The sequence below is a fragment of the Lycorma delicatula genome, chromosome 2 (assembly GCF_047948215.1).
Source record: "Lycorma delicatula isolate Av1 chromosome 2, ASM4794821v1, whole genome shotgun sequence".
Taxonomy (NCBI): domain Eukaryota; kingdom Metazoa; phylum Arthropoda; class Insecta; order Hemiptera; family Fulgoridae; genus Lycorma; species Lycorma delicatula.
In genome coordinates, this window is record NC_134456.1 from 9,784,947 (window position 1) to 9,800,947 (window position 16,001).

General features: G+C 36.0%; 2 protein-coding genes across 4 annotated transcripts in view; both read left to right on the forward strand.

Annotated features, from left to right (window-relative positions):
• The window catches only part of LOC142320111 (uncharacterized), a 470,415-nt gene that overhangs the window by 124,875 nt on the left and 329,539 nt on the right, over positions 1-16,001 (forward strand). The window lies entirely within an intron of this gene.
• On the forward strand, positions 7,549-14,542 carry LOC142320463 (uncharacterized). The gene is made up of 2 exons (XM_075358265.1): positions 7,549-8,339; positions 14,402-14,542. The coding sequence occupies exons 1-2, from the start codon at positions 7,636-7,638 to the stop codon at positions 14,418-14,420; spliced, it is 723 nt and encodes a 240-aa protein (XP_075214380.1). The 5' UTR covers positions 7,549-7,635; the 3' UTR covers positions 14,421-14,542.

The window sequence follows — 16,001 nt, forward strand, 5'->3', positions numbered from 1 at the left end:
AGTACACTCATAAGCGTTTGTTGATTTAAGTTTCTGTTAGCGTTGTCATTAATGTTTAATAGAAATTTGTAGAACCTAAATAGTGTGTCATCGATATATCCCTTAGTCGCAGTAAGCAATTTTTGTATATGTAATTCCATATCGTCTACGTAGGACTTTGTTGCGACGTCCGTCTTTTCGACAGGATCACCGACTCTACATATTCGCTTGTTTTGATAATTGATTGCGTTGTCATCATCTTTAAAAATCTTCGCTAAGAATACACGATTTAGATCGCTATGCATTACGTACTCTTCCACCATCTTTTTCTTCAATTCACCCCTCATTAGGTCGACATATCCTTTAGTCGCGAGGTCAGTCAACTCAACAGGTGCCTTAGCGTTTGTTATAACACTTTTTTGGATATCCACAACGCCATCATTACTCGTAAAAATCCCATTTGTCACTTTGTCTACGTATGACTTTGTAGTGAGATCCGTGCTATTAATTGGTGCACCAGCATTTGCGATAACGCAACCTCTCGCGTTAATTGTCTCATTTTTACCGAAAAGGTTTTTCCGTAAATAGTCGACAGTTACGGCGTCTGTTTTTACAATTGGATCGGCGATATCGCACAATCGCCTCTTTGAAAAGGAGAGTGCGTTGTTGTCCATCGGTGAAACCGTGGGTAAGTATTTATTATTCAACTCGCTTTGCTTTACGAACATTTTCTTAACGTGACCGATTGTTGCACCATCATCATCTTCAACAGGTGGTCCAACGTTGCACAAACGTCTTTTCTTGATATCGAAATCTCCATCGGCGGTTTTGTCAAACGTTTCGACAATTCGAGTTGGTGGTGGTTGGGTGGTTGCACTTCCAACCCGAGAACGACCGAACTTGTCGATACTCATCTTCAGACTGTTTAAAATAAAAAGTTCCCTGTACTACCCTCCTTTATGTATCCACCTTCTTGTAGTTCTTCTACGATCGAGACTATTTCGTTATTATGACCGGTATGACCCGCACGTTTCGAAGCCAATAAAAGTCGCAGTCTATCGCACAGTTCGTTCGGATCGTCCCAGTAAACGTAATCCGGTCTATCCGTTTTCTTCGCTCTCATCAACAGACCCGATCCGGTTATTGGACTTTCGTCGTCATGACCGCTTTCCGACGAAAGATGTGTACGTGGAAACAGTCTTTTGATAATATTCTTGTACTTTAACGACCGACTGGAAATTATGCGACCGGTATTTTGACTTTTATGCGCCTCAGTAGTTTCTAATATTTTTTTATAGTTATTTAAATCTTTGGATGTATAATCTACAGGGTCATTCAAAAAAATCAATTCATATAAACCTTTGGAACCACTATACGTCTTGTTGTCGATAACTATTTTATTTCCTTTGAACTGGAGTGGTTTTGTTCCAATCATCCATTGATCGTCAATGTTTTTAACTCCGTAGACGTTGTCTATTTTTTTACCTTTATCTGTTACGGTAAGGTTCAAGAAATGTTTTGCACGAAAACCCATCGTTTTCGGCGTCGACGGGTCTACAGGTTTTACGAATTGTTTTTCCGACGTTGGTGTTTTAAAGAGTCTTCTCATAACCGTTGGTGTCTCTTCCACCTCCTCCTTTTCACCCACTCCCTTTGCATTCTCTTCTTGTTCTTTTTTAACATCGTACTTCTGTTTAAACGATTGATTAAGTTCTCGGAGCGGTTCGACAATAGGCTTAAATTGCTTTTCCGTAGCCTGTTCCGATTCCGTTATTCCTTGCGTAATAGCGCGATGTTTTCGTTTAATGGAATCTCGTATTCTATCGATTTCCATTACCAACTTCGCAGACGTCGACGACGATGACATATCGACCTCGTTCTTGTTCGACATCGTGGTTACGAATGATCGGAAACCAGTCGACACATCACCATCCTAGTTCCACCGATCTAAAGAACACTGCATGTTTTTTGGTTCTGCGTAAAAAGCGTATAATATCGATTAACGAAACATTCATTCTTGTCGGACGACGAATGGTATTGCACAATTCGCGGTAATATTGCGTTACACCCTGATCGATAGACGGTATCATGAGTTTCGTGCTTGTGTCTTTAAAGACAACAGCTCTCTTTACATTTCCAACCCACATTGGGATATCCACAACTGTTGAGTGATCGCGTTGTGGGACCTTTGTCAGGTACCGTGTGGAAAGTCGTCTGATCGGATGACGATCACCTTCCGAATGTAAATGCAACAGATAGCTATTGAACAGCCAAAATTCGTCTGGTTTCGCTCCTGCATATTCGCACCATTTTCGCAACAGATCTTCGTTTTGGACTTCAAACAGTTCGCGTCGTTCGTTGTACCTCAATCCGAACACATTGGCGTATAGTTGCAAAGTAGGTATCGCTTCGTTTAGAAATTCACCGGAAAAGAGCGCCTGCGCTCTGTTGTTCACGATGTCGAACGGTAATCCTCCTCGTCTTACCGGTAATGTCTCCGGTACTTCATCGGTAAATTGTACTCCGTAAGCCGTGTCCACAAAACATTTTCTACCGTATGATAACGCTAAGCGGTACAACGTTTTGGGTGACCTGATCGGAATAGTTCGTTCCGTGATCACTATACAACATCTCACTCCTTCAAGACGACTACCGTATTCCAACATGTGCATGTAAACGTTTGTGTAGTCCATAGATGCATGACGGTTCCGAAGTTCCAATAAAGGCTTTTTGTACATGAGCGGAGAGGGTCTAAATCTTGAAATAAAGTTCCATCCGTGTCGAACTGTGGTGTTGAACATATTTTTATCGTAGATCACCAGTTCGATTGGCATCTCGTATTTGTCACATTCTTCTAAAAATTTTAACCATATACGCTTATTGAAAATCTTACCTTCGCTAGTAATCATCAACAGAACGACCAACGGATAGTCACGATTCATTCTTTTTACATGTCGCCAACATCGTCGGTCTTTATTTTCACAGTAGTTCACTTTACGACAGACGTAGTTACCGCAAAACTTCTGACGGTCGCTAAAATATTTAGAACACAAGTTGTTTTGCGGTTTTTGTCTAAAACGTATGGCGTTAGCGTACGGTGTTACGTCCTCGTAGGTGTGTATGCTTGCCATTGTTACCGGTTATCGACTGATCTCTTTTACAAAAACATCAAAGCCTACTCTATATCGTCCTCCGTCGATATCGCTCTCCTTATCCACAACTAAAAATCCGTGACGCTTTATCCATGCCACTCCGCACAGAATTTTAAACCGATCGAATTTCATATCGGTATTTACATGATCTTGATATATGTGACGTAAGTTGAGATCGTCTTGTTTGAATATAAGAAGGAGATTTGCATTGTCTCGCACAAGGTGCTTTCCAGCGCTGGAATATGTCTGTGTCAAATAAAAGCTGTCGATGTTGTTGTGACGACCCATCGCAAAGTATTTGCGAATATTATTTTGCTTTTCGCAAGCTACATCGTCGAAAATCATTATCGAGTTCGGTTCCGCTTCGTCGGGTGCCATCACATGATCGTTTTCGGTAAATGAAAAATAACCGATCTCCGGAACACCGGTCATAACTTGTTCTAGAAACTTATATTTTGGTTGGTACAGCGATTTAGAAAACACGTAAATATTTCTGAATCGTAGACCGTCTGGTGAGAACAGCAAGTTGAATAGGACATTTGTTTTTCCACAATTAGACGGTCCGCAGATAATACATCTGATTGTATTCGGCAGAAGAGGTCCATGACGAGTCTTTTTTCCCTCTCCAAACCCAGCTCCTGCATATTCGTCAAAGTTTTCTAGCGTAATATTACCAACCTGTTGTCGTTCCAACTTCATGTTTATGACTGATCGATTCACCTGACCAAATCCACCTTATGTATCCAACTGTTGTGTTTTCCATCGAACCCTTGCCACTTTACAAATAGCCTATCACCTTTTCTTCGTAAGACCTTCTCGACTAAATACACATTATTTGTAACGTTAGTTTTAGTGAGCTCTTCAGTGTAAAATTTACCGCTCACCACCTCACCGTGAACATCGATCAACGTGTAAGTACACGGACGCGTATTATTGTGTACCTTATGTACGATAAATATTTCGTTTGTCCAATTCGGTAAATATCCTTTGTCGAATGTCTTTTTAAATTTGCTTATACGCACTCGATCGCCAACATTGTATTTCGGTAAGGTAGGCATTCGGTAGAGTACCGTATTTAACCGTTGTAAAACAGCGGCTTGGTTTCGCGTATTTACATCTTTCGGTTTCATTCCGATAGTACGATGACTAGTGTTGTTGTATTTTGCAATAAGTTTCGGTAGTAATTCTAACCACTTGTAGGTTCCTTGTTCGGTAAACTTTCTCCACATCATCGTTTTCAGTGTTCGATTAAACCGTTCGACTATCGACGCTTTTTTATCCGAATGTGTGGAATAGTGATTTATATTGTACGACTGTAATAGTCGTTTAACCGTCGGATTGTAGAACTCTTTACCCAAATCGGTTTGAAAATGTCGCATCTTGTGTTTATCCAAAATAGGTTTTAGGGCTTTAGCGATCTCCGTACCGGTTTTAGTTTTAACCGGTACGGCGAATGCTAGTTTAGAAAAACAATTTATCATCGTCAATATGTATCGATAACCTTTGTTTGATCTTGCGTACGGTCCCATTTCTACAAGGTCAGCTTGGAAAAGATCAGAAATATTCTTCAGTTCGACACGTCTTGTAGGATAGTTTCGTCGAGCCTGTCGGTGGAGCTCTTTAGCTATTGTCGCTTTGGTGTTCATCGCTATAGTGATAAAATAATCGTAAGACGCACCTTATTTACATTTCATCGGATAGGAATCTCGATTGATTGACAGGAACAACGAGTATGATTGGTGGCTACAATGGTTTTATAATACGTTATGAAGCTGTTGTTCATTAACATTTCTGTAATGTGAATTTCTAAAGTTACTTTTTCAACGCTGTCTTTTTCTGGTTGACATTTAACTTCCTGACATTGTTGACAAGATCCCGAGCCTTTATCACATCGGTGTAAAACAACATACACCGGTCTGAATGTAAACCTTTGAGACTTTAACTGTTTCGAAATGTTAATGGTTGGTATTGACCTTTTTTGTGGGATTTTACATAAGAAACCTATAGATTCACGATATGTCTCAATGAATGTTAGATTTCGAGATTCCACAATTAGTAATGAAGTTATTGTAATACACAGAAGTAAACTCCATTTCATGGAGCAGTACTCGTTAGCTGTTGTCACAATGGTGCTCATTGTGATACTAAATATATTTCATTTGTATGGAAGGGAATATCAAAAAGGATCTTTATTGTTTTTATTACCCGCCTCACCACTCTTATATCCCGGCCTTGGCACCGGCCGTATCGATAATACTTATATATATATGAAAATCAATATCCGATTTACGATATCGTAAAGCGTATTATGATTTAATATAAATTATCGATTCGGGGGGTTTAGGGTGGTCCTGAAAAGGACCGTTGTACACTTTAGAGGGTTACCCAAAAAACGGACAAGATGGCATACACCGTTTATGTTCCACATATGGATGGTCCGTTTCTTCCCACATCCACAAGCGTATAGAACAATAGTCACATCTGACTACATCATCGATACCCTCGTACCTGAACCCATGGATAGCTAGGATCAGTGGAGAAAGTAACGGGTTTTTCATATGCGGCCATAACGGTGTATAAATCTTATTATTACCGTCTCTAGTAACCCTGTAAAATGTATGTACTCTATCATAAAATGAACGTTCCATTATGGTTGAGTACTAGCGCAAGAATGAAGAAAGTCTTGAATAAAGTTTCTTTATCTGTTACAAAAATAATATTCTGCAACTTCCGCTGATAAGTTGTATAAGGAAAGACGGTCGATTTTTTAGACGTATAAAACTTTAATTTATTTAATAATTAATTCTTAAAAAAATATATTAATTTAATTTATTTAATAATTATTTCTTAAGAAAAATATTAATTTGTTTTACAACTTCCACTGGTAAGATGAATAAGGAATAACGATCAATTTTGAGATGTATAAAATTTAATTTATTATTAAACGAACAATTTTGAGATGTATAAAATTCAGTTTATTATTATGTGTAGAGTAACTAAAGGAATAAATTATTATAGTGTGTAGTATATATAACGTTTTGATAACCAGTTGCAAATAACAGAAATAATTTATTACCATATGCGGGTGTATGTTGTTATTATTCTCAACTGAATATAAAACAACTGTCTGTAATATATCCTTATACAATACAAAGAAATAAAACGAATACAGTAAATTGTCTGTAATATATATATACTTTTAGCTCTACGTATTTTTTAAATAATTTATTACATATACTAACACAATGAAAATGCATTTAATGCAATTTTAACAGATGTTAGTAATATATACTTCTTGGTTGTTATTTTAAATAATTTATTATACTTCATAGTATAGTACAAAAACGTGTGTTAAATAAATAATTTATTACATATACTAATACAAAGAAAACGCATTTAATGCAATTTTAACAGATGTTAGTAATATATACTTCTTGCTTGTTATTTTAAATAATTTATTATACTTCATAGAATAGTACATAAACGTGCGTTAAATAAAATGCAATTTTTATTTTTTTTTGTGTATAATTATTAATACAAAACTAAGTTGTACTTTTATCTCCCCTTTTTTTTATTTTCTATTGCGGATGCAATTATTAAAAGAAATAATATTTTAACTGGTAGATAGTATTAAAAAAGAACCACATGTTGCAATTACAGTATAACATACGACTTTTATCTCCCCTTTGTTTTTTTCTATTGCGGATGCAATTATTAAAAGAAATAATATTTTAACTGTTAGATATTATTAACAAAGACCACATGTTGCAATTACGTTATAACATAAGATATTTTTTATTAAAAATGCGGTTATATGTAGTGCGTATATCTCCCCATTCTTTTCCTTCATGAGAACCGCATACAATTAAAACAACTGCATAGTCATATCTCTGTCTCTTTCTACTTGCAACTAACAAAGAAGTATTACTTATCGCTCTTGAAAACCGCATTCCAATTAAACCAACTGTACAGTAATATTTCTCTCTCTTTTTAGTTGCTTTTAACAAAGAAATATTATTTATCTCTCTTTGATACATTAAAAATTATATTTATTAACAGTATTATGTTTCTCTCTCTTTGATGCATTTTAAAAATATACTTATTAGTTGTATGAAATAGTAAAAGATAGACTATTTATTTACTGTCTCTTTTTTCTTTTGCGAATAAACTTGACTTCCTTTTTTTACTTACTTAAAATTATATATAACTAATGTACTATGTGTGTGTGTATAATATTTTATTACACACATACACAAAATATTTTCTATCTTCTTCTAGCCATTTACTTATATATTAGCTGAGTGCAACATTGTTTTACATTAGTCTTGCGCTTTAGTCGATAGTTGATAGTCTGTTTATTTCGTTCTACTTTATTTTTATTATTTTATTTTCATTTTTAACTTTAACTTTTATTTTCATTTTTAACTTTTATTTTATTTTACATTATATATCCATTTTCATTTTTAATAACTTTTATTTTCATTTTTAACTTTTAACTTTTAATATGTCCGGTGGTGATGATATAAGAGAAATTATGGATGGGATAGTTGACATCCGTCGGTGTGGTGGACGGTTGCAACGCAACCGCAACCAGCAGGTGGAGGCGTTCTACAGCGTTGTAGATCTGCTTCATTGTATGCACCGTGTGAAAAGGCGGTGTATAAGTTACATACGCCAAAATGAGGGCTTGGTAGAGGCCCAACAACGTGCAGAGGCAGTAGCCACGTCGCCTCCAACGCTTCCAGCGCCTCCAGCGCCTCTACCACCTCCAGCGGCTACGCCTCCACCACCGCAGGCTACAGCATCGCCACCACCTCCACCATCACCAGTCGTCGCAGCGGAGGCGCCTACGTCACCTATCGAGTACACACCAGCGTCTCCGCCTCCATCTTCAAGTATCCAACATAGAGAAGATATGACGTCGCGGTTGAGGGCGTTGTTGACGGCACGTGGTAGAGGTGTTGCACCTCCAAGGGAGTACCACGAACGTCACCGGATGGTCGCTCGCCGACTCTCCCTTCACAGGGATAATGATCGTGTAGGTGAGGAGGCCATCTGCCCTATTTGTTTATCAAATAGGGTGGATGTTTCTTTTACCCCTTGCGGTCATCATTTCTGTGAGGTGTGTGCAATACGTGTGCTTTCCGACTATGGTCGGTGTGCACTCTGTCGGGGAGTGATAATATCATACCGCCCGATGAATACCAGGTATGTAAATATATACTTTTTTTATATTTTTTTATATTAATGTTTTGTATTTTTTGTAGCTATCAATTACAAAGTACGATTACATGGGTGACAAAGTGTTATGTTACGTTGTGGGTGGGGGTTATTCAGTTACATATATATATATAGTACACACAAAAGTAAGACATTATTCACTTGTTACTACATCGTCATGCCAGCTCCGTCGTTAGCATATCTTTCATGGGTGGCGATTATAATAAATTATTTAAAATCGCCACCTAGGACAACGTGGGAGGAAGATGAAATGAAAGATATGCTTAGACATATATTTCGAACATCTTTTGTTAATGACGATGCGGGGCCAGAGTTGTGGGTGACGGAGCAGGTGTGGTATGACCACGGGTTCTGGGGCTTGTATTCAACGCTAGAATCCATATCGTACATAATACGGTCTTTTTTGAATGTCAGAAGAGCAGGTGATACGTTGGTTCTGTTGACCAAATCGCCTCCAGACGGTCTTCGTATACGTGTACCGTATTACAAAGTACGTCCACCATGGGAGCTTTTTGGTCGTCAGGATCAAATACGTTTTAGTACTGGACGGTGGGAACTATCCGGTACTACTAAACGCCGTCGTATGCACTCATCGACATTCATAAAAAATCGGTGGAAGAGACCGAAACGATTGGGGTCTAGTGAGTAAGTAAATTATTTTTTTGTATTTATAATATATTGTTTTGTATTATTTATAATTCATGTTTTATATATGGTATTAGTTTGTAGCTAGTGATATGGTTGGGGGGGATGGGGGTATTCAGTCACGTATTGCATATATAGTACACCCAAAAGGAGGTACATCATTCACTTGTTATCACATCACCATGCCGGCTCCGTCGTTAGCGTACCTTTCATGGGTGGCGATCATAACTAATTATTTACGATCGCCGCCCGAGAAGAAGCGGGATGAGGACGAGATGAAGGATATGTTACGGCATATCTTTCGTACGTCCTTCATAAGGGACGATGCAGGGCCGGTGATGTTTAAGTTGGAGGAGGTACCTGTGGACTGCTATGGTTCTTCATGGTCATGGGAGTTGCACTCATACCCTGCGACCATCAGAGACATAATAGATTCTTTTTTATTTATGGAAATGAGATGTTATCGGACGATGGTTATGATTACAAAATCGCGTCCCGAAGGTGACAGTATACATATACCATATTATGATGTACGTTCACCGAGGAGTCGATTTTGTAGTAACCGTCGAATAAGTCTTAGTTATTGGACTAAAGATCGGTTTTACCTCTCTTCGGTAAATATAAAGAATCTATGGAAGAAACGTCCGTGGAGAGGTGATAGTGACAGTGACACTGAGTAAGTAATGGGTTTTTTAAAAAAAAAATACACAATTAATTTAAGAAATTTTTTCTTATGTTATATACGTATATATTAATAAATTTACATATTTTTTTTATACAATATATATTAAATATTTTACAAGTGAAAACAAGATACACAATTAATTTAAAAAAAAATTTTATTTTACATATTTTTTTATACAATACATATTAAATATTTTACAAGTGAAAACAAGATACACAATTAATTTAAAAAAAATTTTTATTTTATATATTAATAAATTTACATATTTTTTTTATACAATATATATATTAAATATTTTACAAGTGAAAACAAGATACACAATTAATTTAAAAAAAAATTATTTTATATTAATAAATTTACATTTTTTTTTTTTTTTTTTTTTATTATACAATATATGTTAAATAATTTACATATTTGTTTATACAATATATATTAAATAATTTACATATTTGTTTATACAATATATATTAAATATTTTAAATTTTTTTTTTTTTTTTTTTTTTTTTTTTTTATTATACAATATATGTTAAATAATTTACATATTTGTTTATACAATATATATTAAATAATTTACATATTTGTTTATACAATATATATTAAATATTTTAAATTTTTTTTTACAATATATATTAAATAATTTACATATTTGTTTATACAATATATATATTAAATAATTTACATATTTGTTTATACAATATATATTAAATATTTTACAAGTGAAAACAAGATACACAATTAATTTAAGAAAAATTTTTATTTTACAAGTGAAAAAACAAGATACACATTTTTTTAGTAAATAATTTTTATAGTTTGTTTTCACTTTTTATTGTAAGTAGTGGAGGCAATAATTAATATAAATAGTCGTGACCGTGGGATATGAGGACATCGTGATCGATTCTTGGTCTCTTTTGGTGGTTTGGGTTATCGACAGTTTCGGACGGGCTACGTTTTGTTTTATTTACACTGTAGTGACCATATGGAACTGTGTTTATTCTGTTTTGTAAAATGAATCGTTTGTCGTCGAACGGTGATAGCGACTTCTTAGACTGATTAATGGAATGGATATTGTGCAAAGTGCTTCTGATTCCATACGCACTTGTGTATGTAACTTGATCTTTAAAAAGACTTTGTTTGTACAGATCGTGTCTAAGATCGTTTGCAATGGATACTCTAGGAATACCCTTTGCAACATTCTTCTCCTTCTTGTCGAATTCGAGAATGCTATACATCTTAGCACGAAGACCGACAAACTCACGAATAGCCCTTCCATTCATCTCGTCCTTAAACTTACCGAGACGTTTCTTATTGGTATTACTATAACACATGTGATCTCGGGGGTAGTCTGAAGTATCGAATCGATCTATATCGTGAAGGATATCGTCGTAAACGTTATCCGTCACTATATGATACATCAGACTATCAGTATCAGTCATTAGAAGCTTTATGTTATCACCGTACTTTTCCACCATGTAACCATAGTGGAATTCGTACATGATCGCTTTACTAATGTCCAATACGGTAAATCCGATGTATATTGGACGATTGAGGAATATTTCCGTTTTCTTCAAACTTATCCCCACAACATCTTTGTTATAGATGTACCAAGCTTTAACTCTCGGTTTCGCTATTGCTTTATCCAGTTTACGCTCGTTAGTGATGAGTTGGAAGTCTATTCGGTTACGAACGTTTTCCAATGACTTACCATACACCGCGTTATTCATTAACTTAAAAAAGTCTTTTTCAAAACTGTTTCGCGCTTGTGCACGCTTTTCAGTATTGAAATCGATGTACGGTTTCAACCAAGGCGATTGGGAGAATTCCAGAACTCTATGAATGTGTTTCACGATTAAACCGAGGCGGGTGTATAGTTTTAGATTTCTGTAGTGTAAGACATAATGTTCTTTGTCTAACAATGTTGTCATTAGTTTTTTTACGGGACATCTTTGTACATCATTCAAATAAGGTGACAACATTTCGTCAACTGGTACTAGTCGTTCGGGCGCAAGGGGGTAATCCTTATGACGATCGTGTAGGTGTTGTGGATACTCGAGATCCACTTCCAATATATAGCCCTTTTCTCCACGATCGTCAACATTGTTGATGTTGAGAATGTTCATCTCTTCACTACTCAACCACCTAAAATTTGCATATGGTAGGGGTTCAACCATGGCTGTACCGTAAAGGTTGTTGCAATCATAGTATTGAACCCAGGAGGTGGGTTCGGATGGGTCATATTGATCTGGAATGTTTGGATTGTTCGCCTTGGCGTACCTGTTTGAAATCATTGCTACACCACCTCGTGTACCTTTTTCAACAAACAGATGCATATCTATGTCGGTCAACAGTTCCAATTTTTGTCGGGTAAATTTTAACATGGCGTTCCACGTAAAATGGGGGGTGGAGTAAAAGTGGCATGGGTCCAAACCGTAATATTGCATAGACGTATTCCGAAAGTTTTCAAACACATCTGCCAACAATAGTACGTCGCTAAGAAGGTACAGATCGTGGTAATCGCCTAACGTATTGCAGTCAAACGTTTCCCACACGTTTTGGGCATGGGTGTAATCATCGTCTGTTATGTTCTCTCTTCTTAGCGTGCTGTAGAACGCCGTCTGCGGCGGAAGTTGGGTTTCGAAAAACTTGTTTACATGTGTCATGTATTCGTATGGGTAGACACCTTTTCGGATTAAGAAATCCCTTTTTTCTGGTAGCGGGAAGCGGGCGGTGAGTGTTTTAAAGACAACGTCTTTGTTCTGACAATCTTTTACTAAATTTTCTACAAGTTTTTCGAGGGATGACGGAAGGAATTGTAAAGAGTCCAAGAATCTCAATGGTCCGATGGACAGTGACTGTAATCGCTCGGACGTGTTGGCGATACAGTTTATTTTGTGTTGGTGTTTGTATTTTCCCAAAGCTTGAACTATATGGTGACTATCGTATCCGCGGAGGTTATGAAAAAATACTGGAATATGCTGGGTGCGCTTACAATTTAAATTGCACTCGTTATGACATGCACCGAGAAACCGTCCTGTGGTATGTGAGTGATGACGTACACGATCGTCGTTCAACTCACAATGACAAAGAAAACACTCGGTAGCCCTTTGAAATGTTTCAGTGTCTTCGGGAGTCATCACCATCGGTTTTTCGGTAATCATAATTTTGTGCAATCTATCGGCGTGATCGAGCATTTCGTCCAGCATCTTTTCAACGATATTTTCACCATCTGTTCTCGCTCGGTACACTACAGGACCTTCACAAATCTGTCCTCCCTCGTCAACGATTACATAGGCGTAACCGGACGGAAGATGATGGGCTACCTTATCGGTAAAACTAGTGTTTGGTTTAGGGGTGGCAGTGTCCATCGGATGTACAAATGATTCAAAGTCTGCATACACCGTATACGGAACGCGTAGCGTGGACGAGTAGTCCCTAAACTTCATTATGCATTCCTTTTGGTTGTACGGTTTGGGAAGCCTTACTCGTTGTGCACCGTGTCGCTTACACTCGATCAGATGTTTCTGTAGATTTTGTAAAGCGACATGTGGGTCTGATGAGCTGAAACGGTGCAAACAGTAAGGACAGTATCTACTAGCACAGTGGACCTTTGTTAGACCCGTCAGGAGACGAGAAAGTCCGTTTTTACCTGGTTTGGTATTAATCAGACAGTAATGAAATTTTTCTCTAGTCTCTCCTGTAAGCAGCAATAGGTGTATGCAGTTTTCACGATCGTGATTTTCGGTAACGCGTACCGGATAGACACGATCGTTTTCCTCCTCATACCCGTAGACATTAACGCTTATTGTGGGATTTAACATCTCAAAGCGATTAATATCTCTTACTTTTACAGGGTATAATATCCCAAGCATGTTTATATCATGCTCGTACCTAGCATACCACGTCTGACGGTAGTTACGACCAGGTTGGTCATGGAGGTATGCTAAAACTGACCAGAGAAAACATTTCTGGTCATGTGGATTTTTTACGTTAATTACTGCCTCTCTTTTTAAAATTTTATTTGGAGTACGTATATAGGAGGAAGAAGCACCGTATAGCGGTCGGTAACGAATAACATTTAGGTCTATATAAATTATTTTATGCATTACCCATCCGCTACCGTTGTTGATGAAGTTCACCATCGTCTCGACGATTTTTTCGACGGACTCCACCCACTGTTCATCGACAACGTTGGTGTTCTCCTCCATATTTATAGTTGTTTTCGTCCGTCCGTGCAAATAAACGTTGGTGTATGACGTTTCTACTCCGCCTTCGAGAGTCGTCTGCTTTTTTAGTTCGACATTTACCGCAACATACCTATACAAAAAAAAAATACAGATGTATTAGTATCTTTAAAGATGTGAAGAAAATATGTATTGATAATGTAACAAAGAGTAATTGATGAATGTAAGTAGTTACACACTTACCATTTTACGTTGCCGTCGAAGCGTCTACCTTCTTCCTTCAAACGGTTTAGGATATGAGTCTTGTATTGTTGAAGTGTTGACTGAAGGTACATCTCATCGAGCTCGGTTAGGTCCCAACGAAGGCGGATGACATTATCATTAATTGCACGAACCGCGGCTGGATTAACTTGCATTTTTGATGATACCTAATAGACAAAAAAAAATTATAATAACATATGTTTTTTCTTTTAGACAAACTTAATAGTAATTATTATTTTTTGTTTGTTTGTGTGTTTCAGTGATGATGACGATTGGTGATGAAACATAATTTTTTTTCAATTATTATTCAATTTTATTATATTCACATATATATATTATTCAATTTTATTATTTGTTTGTATTTATATATTAATCTTTTTTTTCAATTTTATTATTTTTTATTTCACTGTATTTATCTTTTTTTCAATTTTTATTTCATTATTATTTTCATTATTTTTATTTATATTCATATATATTATTTGTTTGTATTTATATTGATCTTTTTTTCAATTTTATTATTTTTATTTCTTTGTATTATTATTCAATTTTATTATATTCACATATATATATTATTCAATTTTATTATTTGTTTGTATTTATATATTAATCTTTTTTTCAATTTTATTATTTTTTATTTCATTGTATTTATCTTTTTTTCAATTTTTATTTCATTATTATTTTCATTATTTTTATTTATATTCATATATATTATTTGTTTGTATTTATATTGATCTTTTTTTCAATTTTATTATTTTTATTTCTTTGTATTTATCTTTTTTCTATTTTATTTCATTATTATTATTTTTATTCATATATATATATTATTCAATTTTATTTATTTTTTTATATTAAATTTTTTTTTCTAATTGTTTTAATTTTTTTCTCATACCATGTCATATTTAAAAAAAAGAATTCTTATGTATTTAGACTTACCTAGACAGCACTCTTGCAAATAACCTTCTTGTAAAGTAGTATTTTTTCTTACAATAGATGTTCACTCTTCTATATAACGATTTTGCAAATACTATTTTTTTACAATCGACGATCGCTTTTCAAAATACCGCTTTCACAAGCAAATAATACTTTTTTACACACGATGTTGACTATTCAACAGTTAGTGAAAAAATGACTAAATGATGCGAATGCTTTATATATACACACGAAAGGAAACTTGATTAAGAAAAATGTAACCGTTTTTTTTTAATTATCCATTTTAATCCGACTCGGTCGGTTGTTCACCAGTGTGAACTGGTTTGATGCGGTTGTATACATCACAGGTCGAGGATGTGGGTAGTGGGTTTCAGACATTGTGATTGGTGGACAGCGCGGTAGGTGAACAGAAAAAAAATATTCCACCTAAACTAAAATCATTTCGTCATTTATTCAGTTGAGCGTTGGATCGTGCACGGTTAAGATGTCTGTCTCCAGTGGACGCACGCACGCGCAGTCATCGCACTCTATGACAATATGGTGAGTACCTTAAAACACGTTTTATTTTACAAACACACACACACACACACACTTACCGTATTACGCGCCAGGTGTGACGTCACAAGATGGCGGTTGAACCACCGCCCGCCGCTGTTGTCGTCGACTTATATACAACTTATTTCGCTCTCCGACCGGGGGAGTCGCTGCAGCCGAATGGTCTAAGGCGTCAGTCAGTCAGTCGCGTCCCGCCGTGTCTAGGTTCAATCCCTAGCCGACCTGGTTTTTTTTCACTTTAAATATTATTTATTTTATTTAATTCAAACATACCGCTACACAACAGCTGAACAACAGCGGTACCAACATTTGAATTAAATACTTAAATAATATTCAAACTGAATTAACATTACCAACGTTGGCTACCCTGTGGAA

What these genes read in the sequence shown, in the direction of transcription:
- LOC142320463 (XM_075358265.1), top strand. Translation starts at nt 7,636, where the DNA reads ATGTCCGGTGGTGATGATATAAGAGAAATTATGGATGGGATAGTTGAC.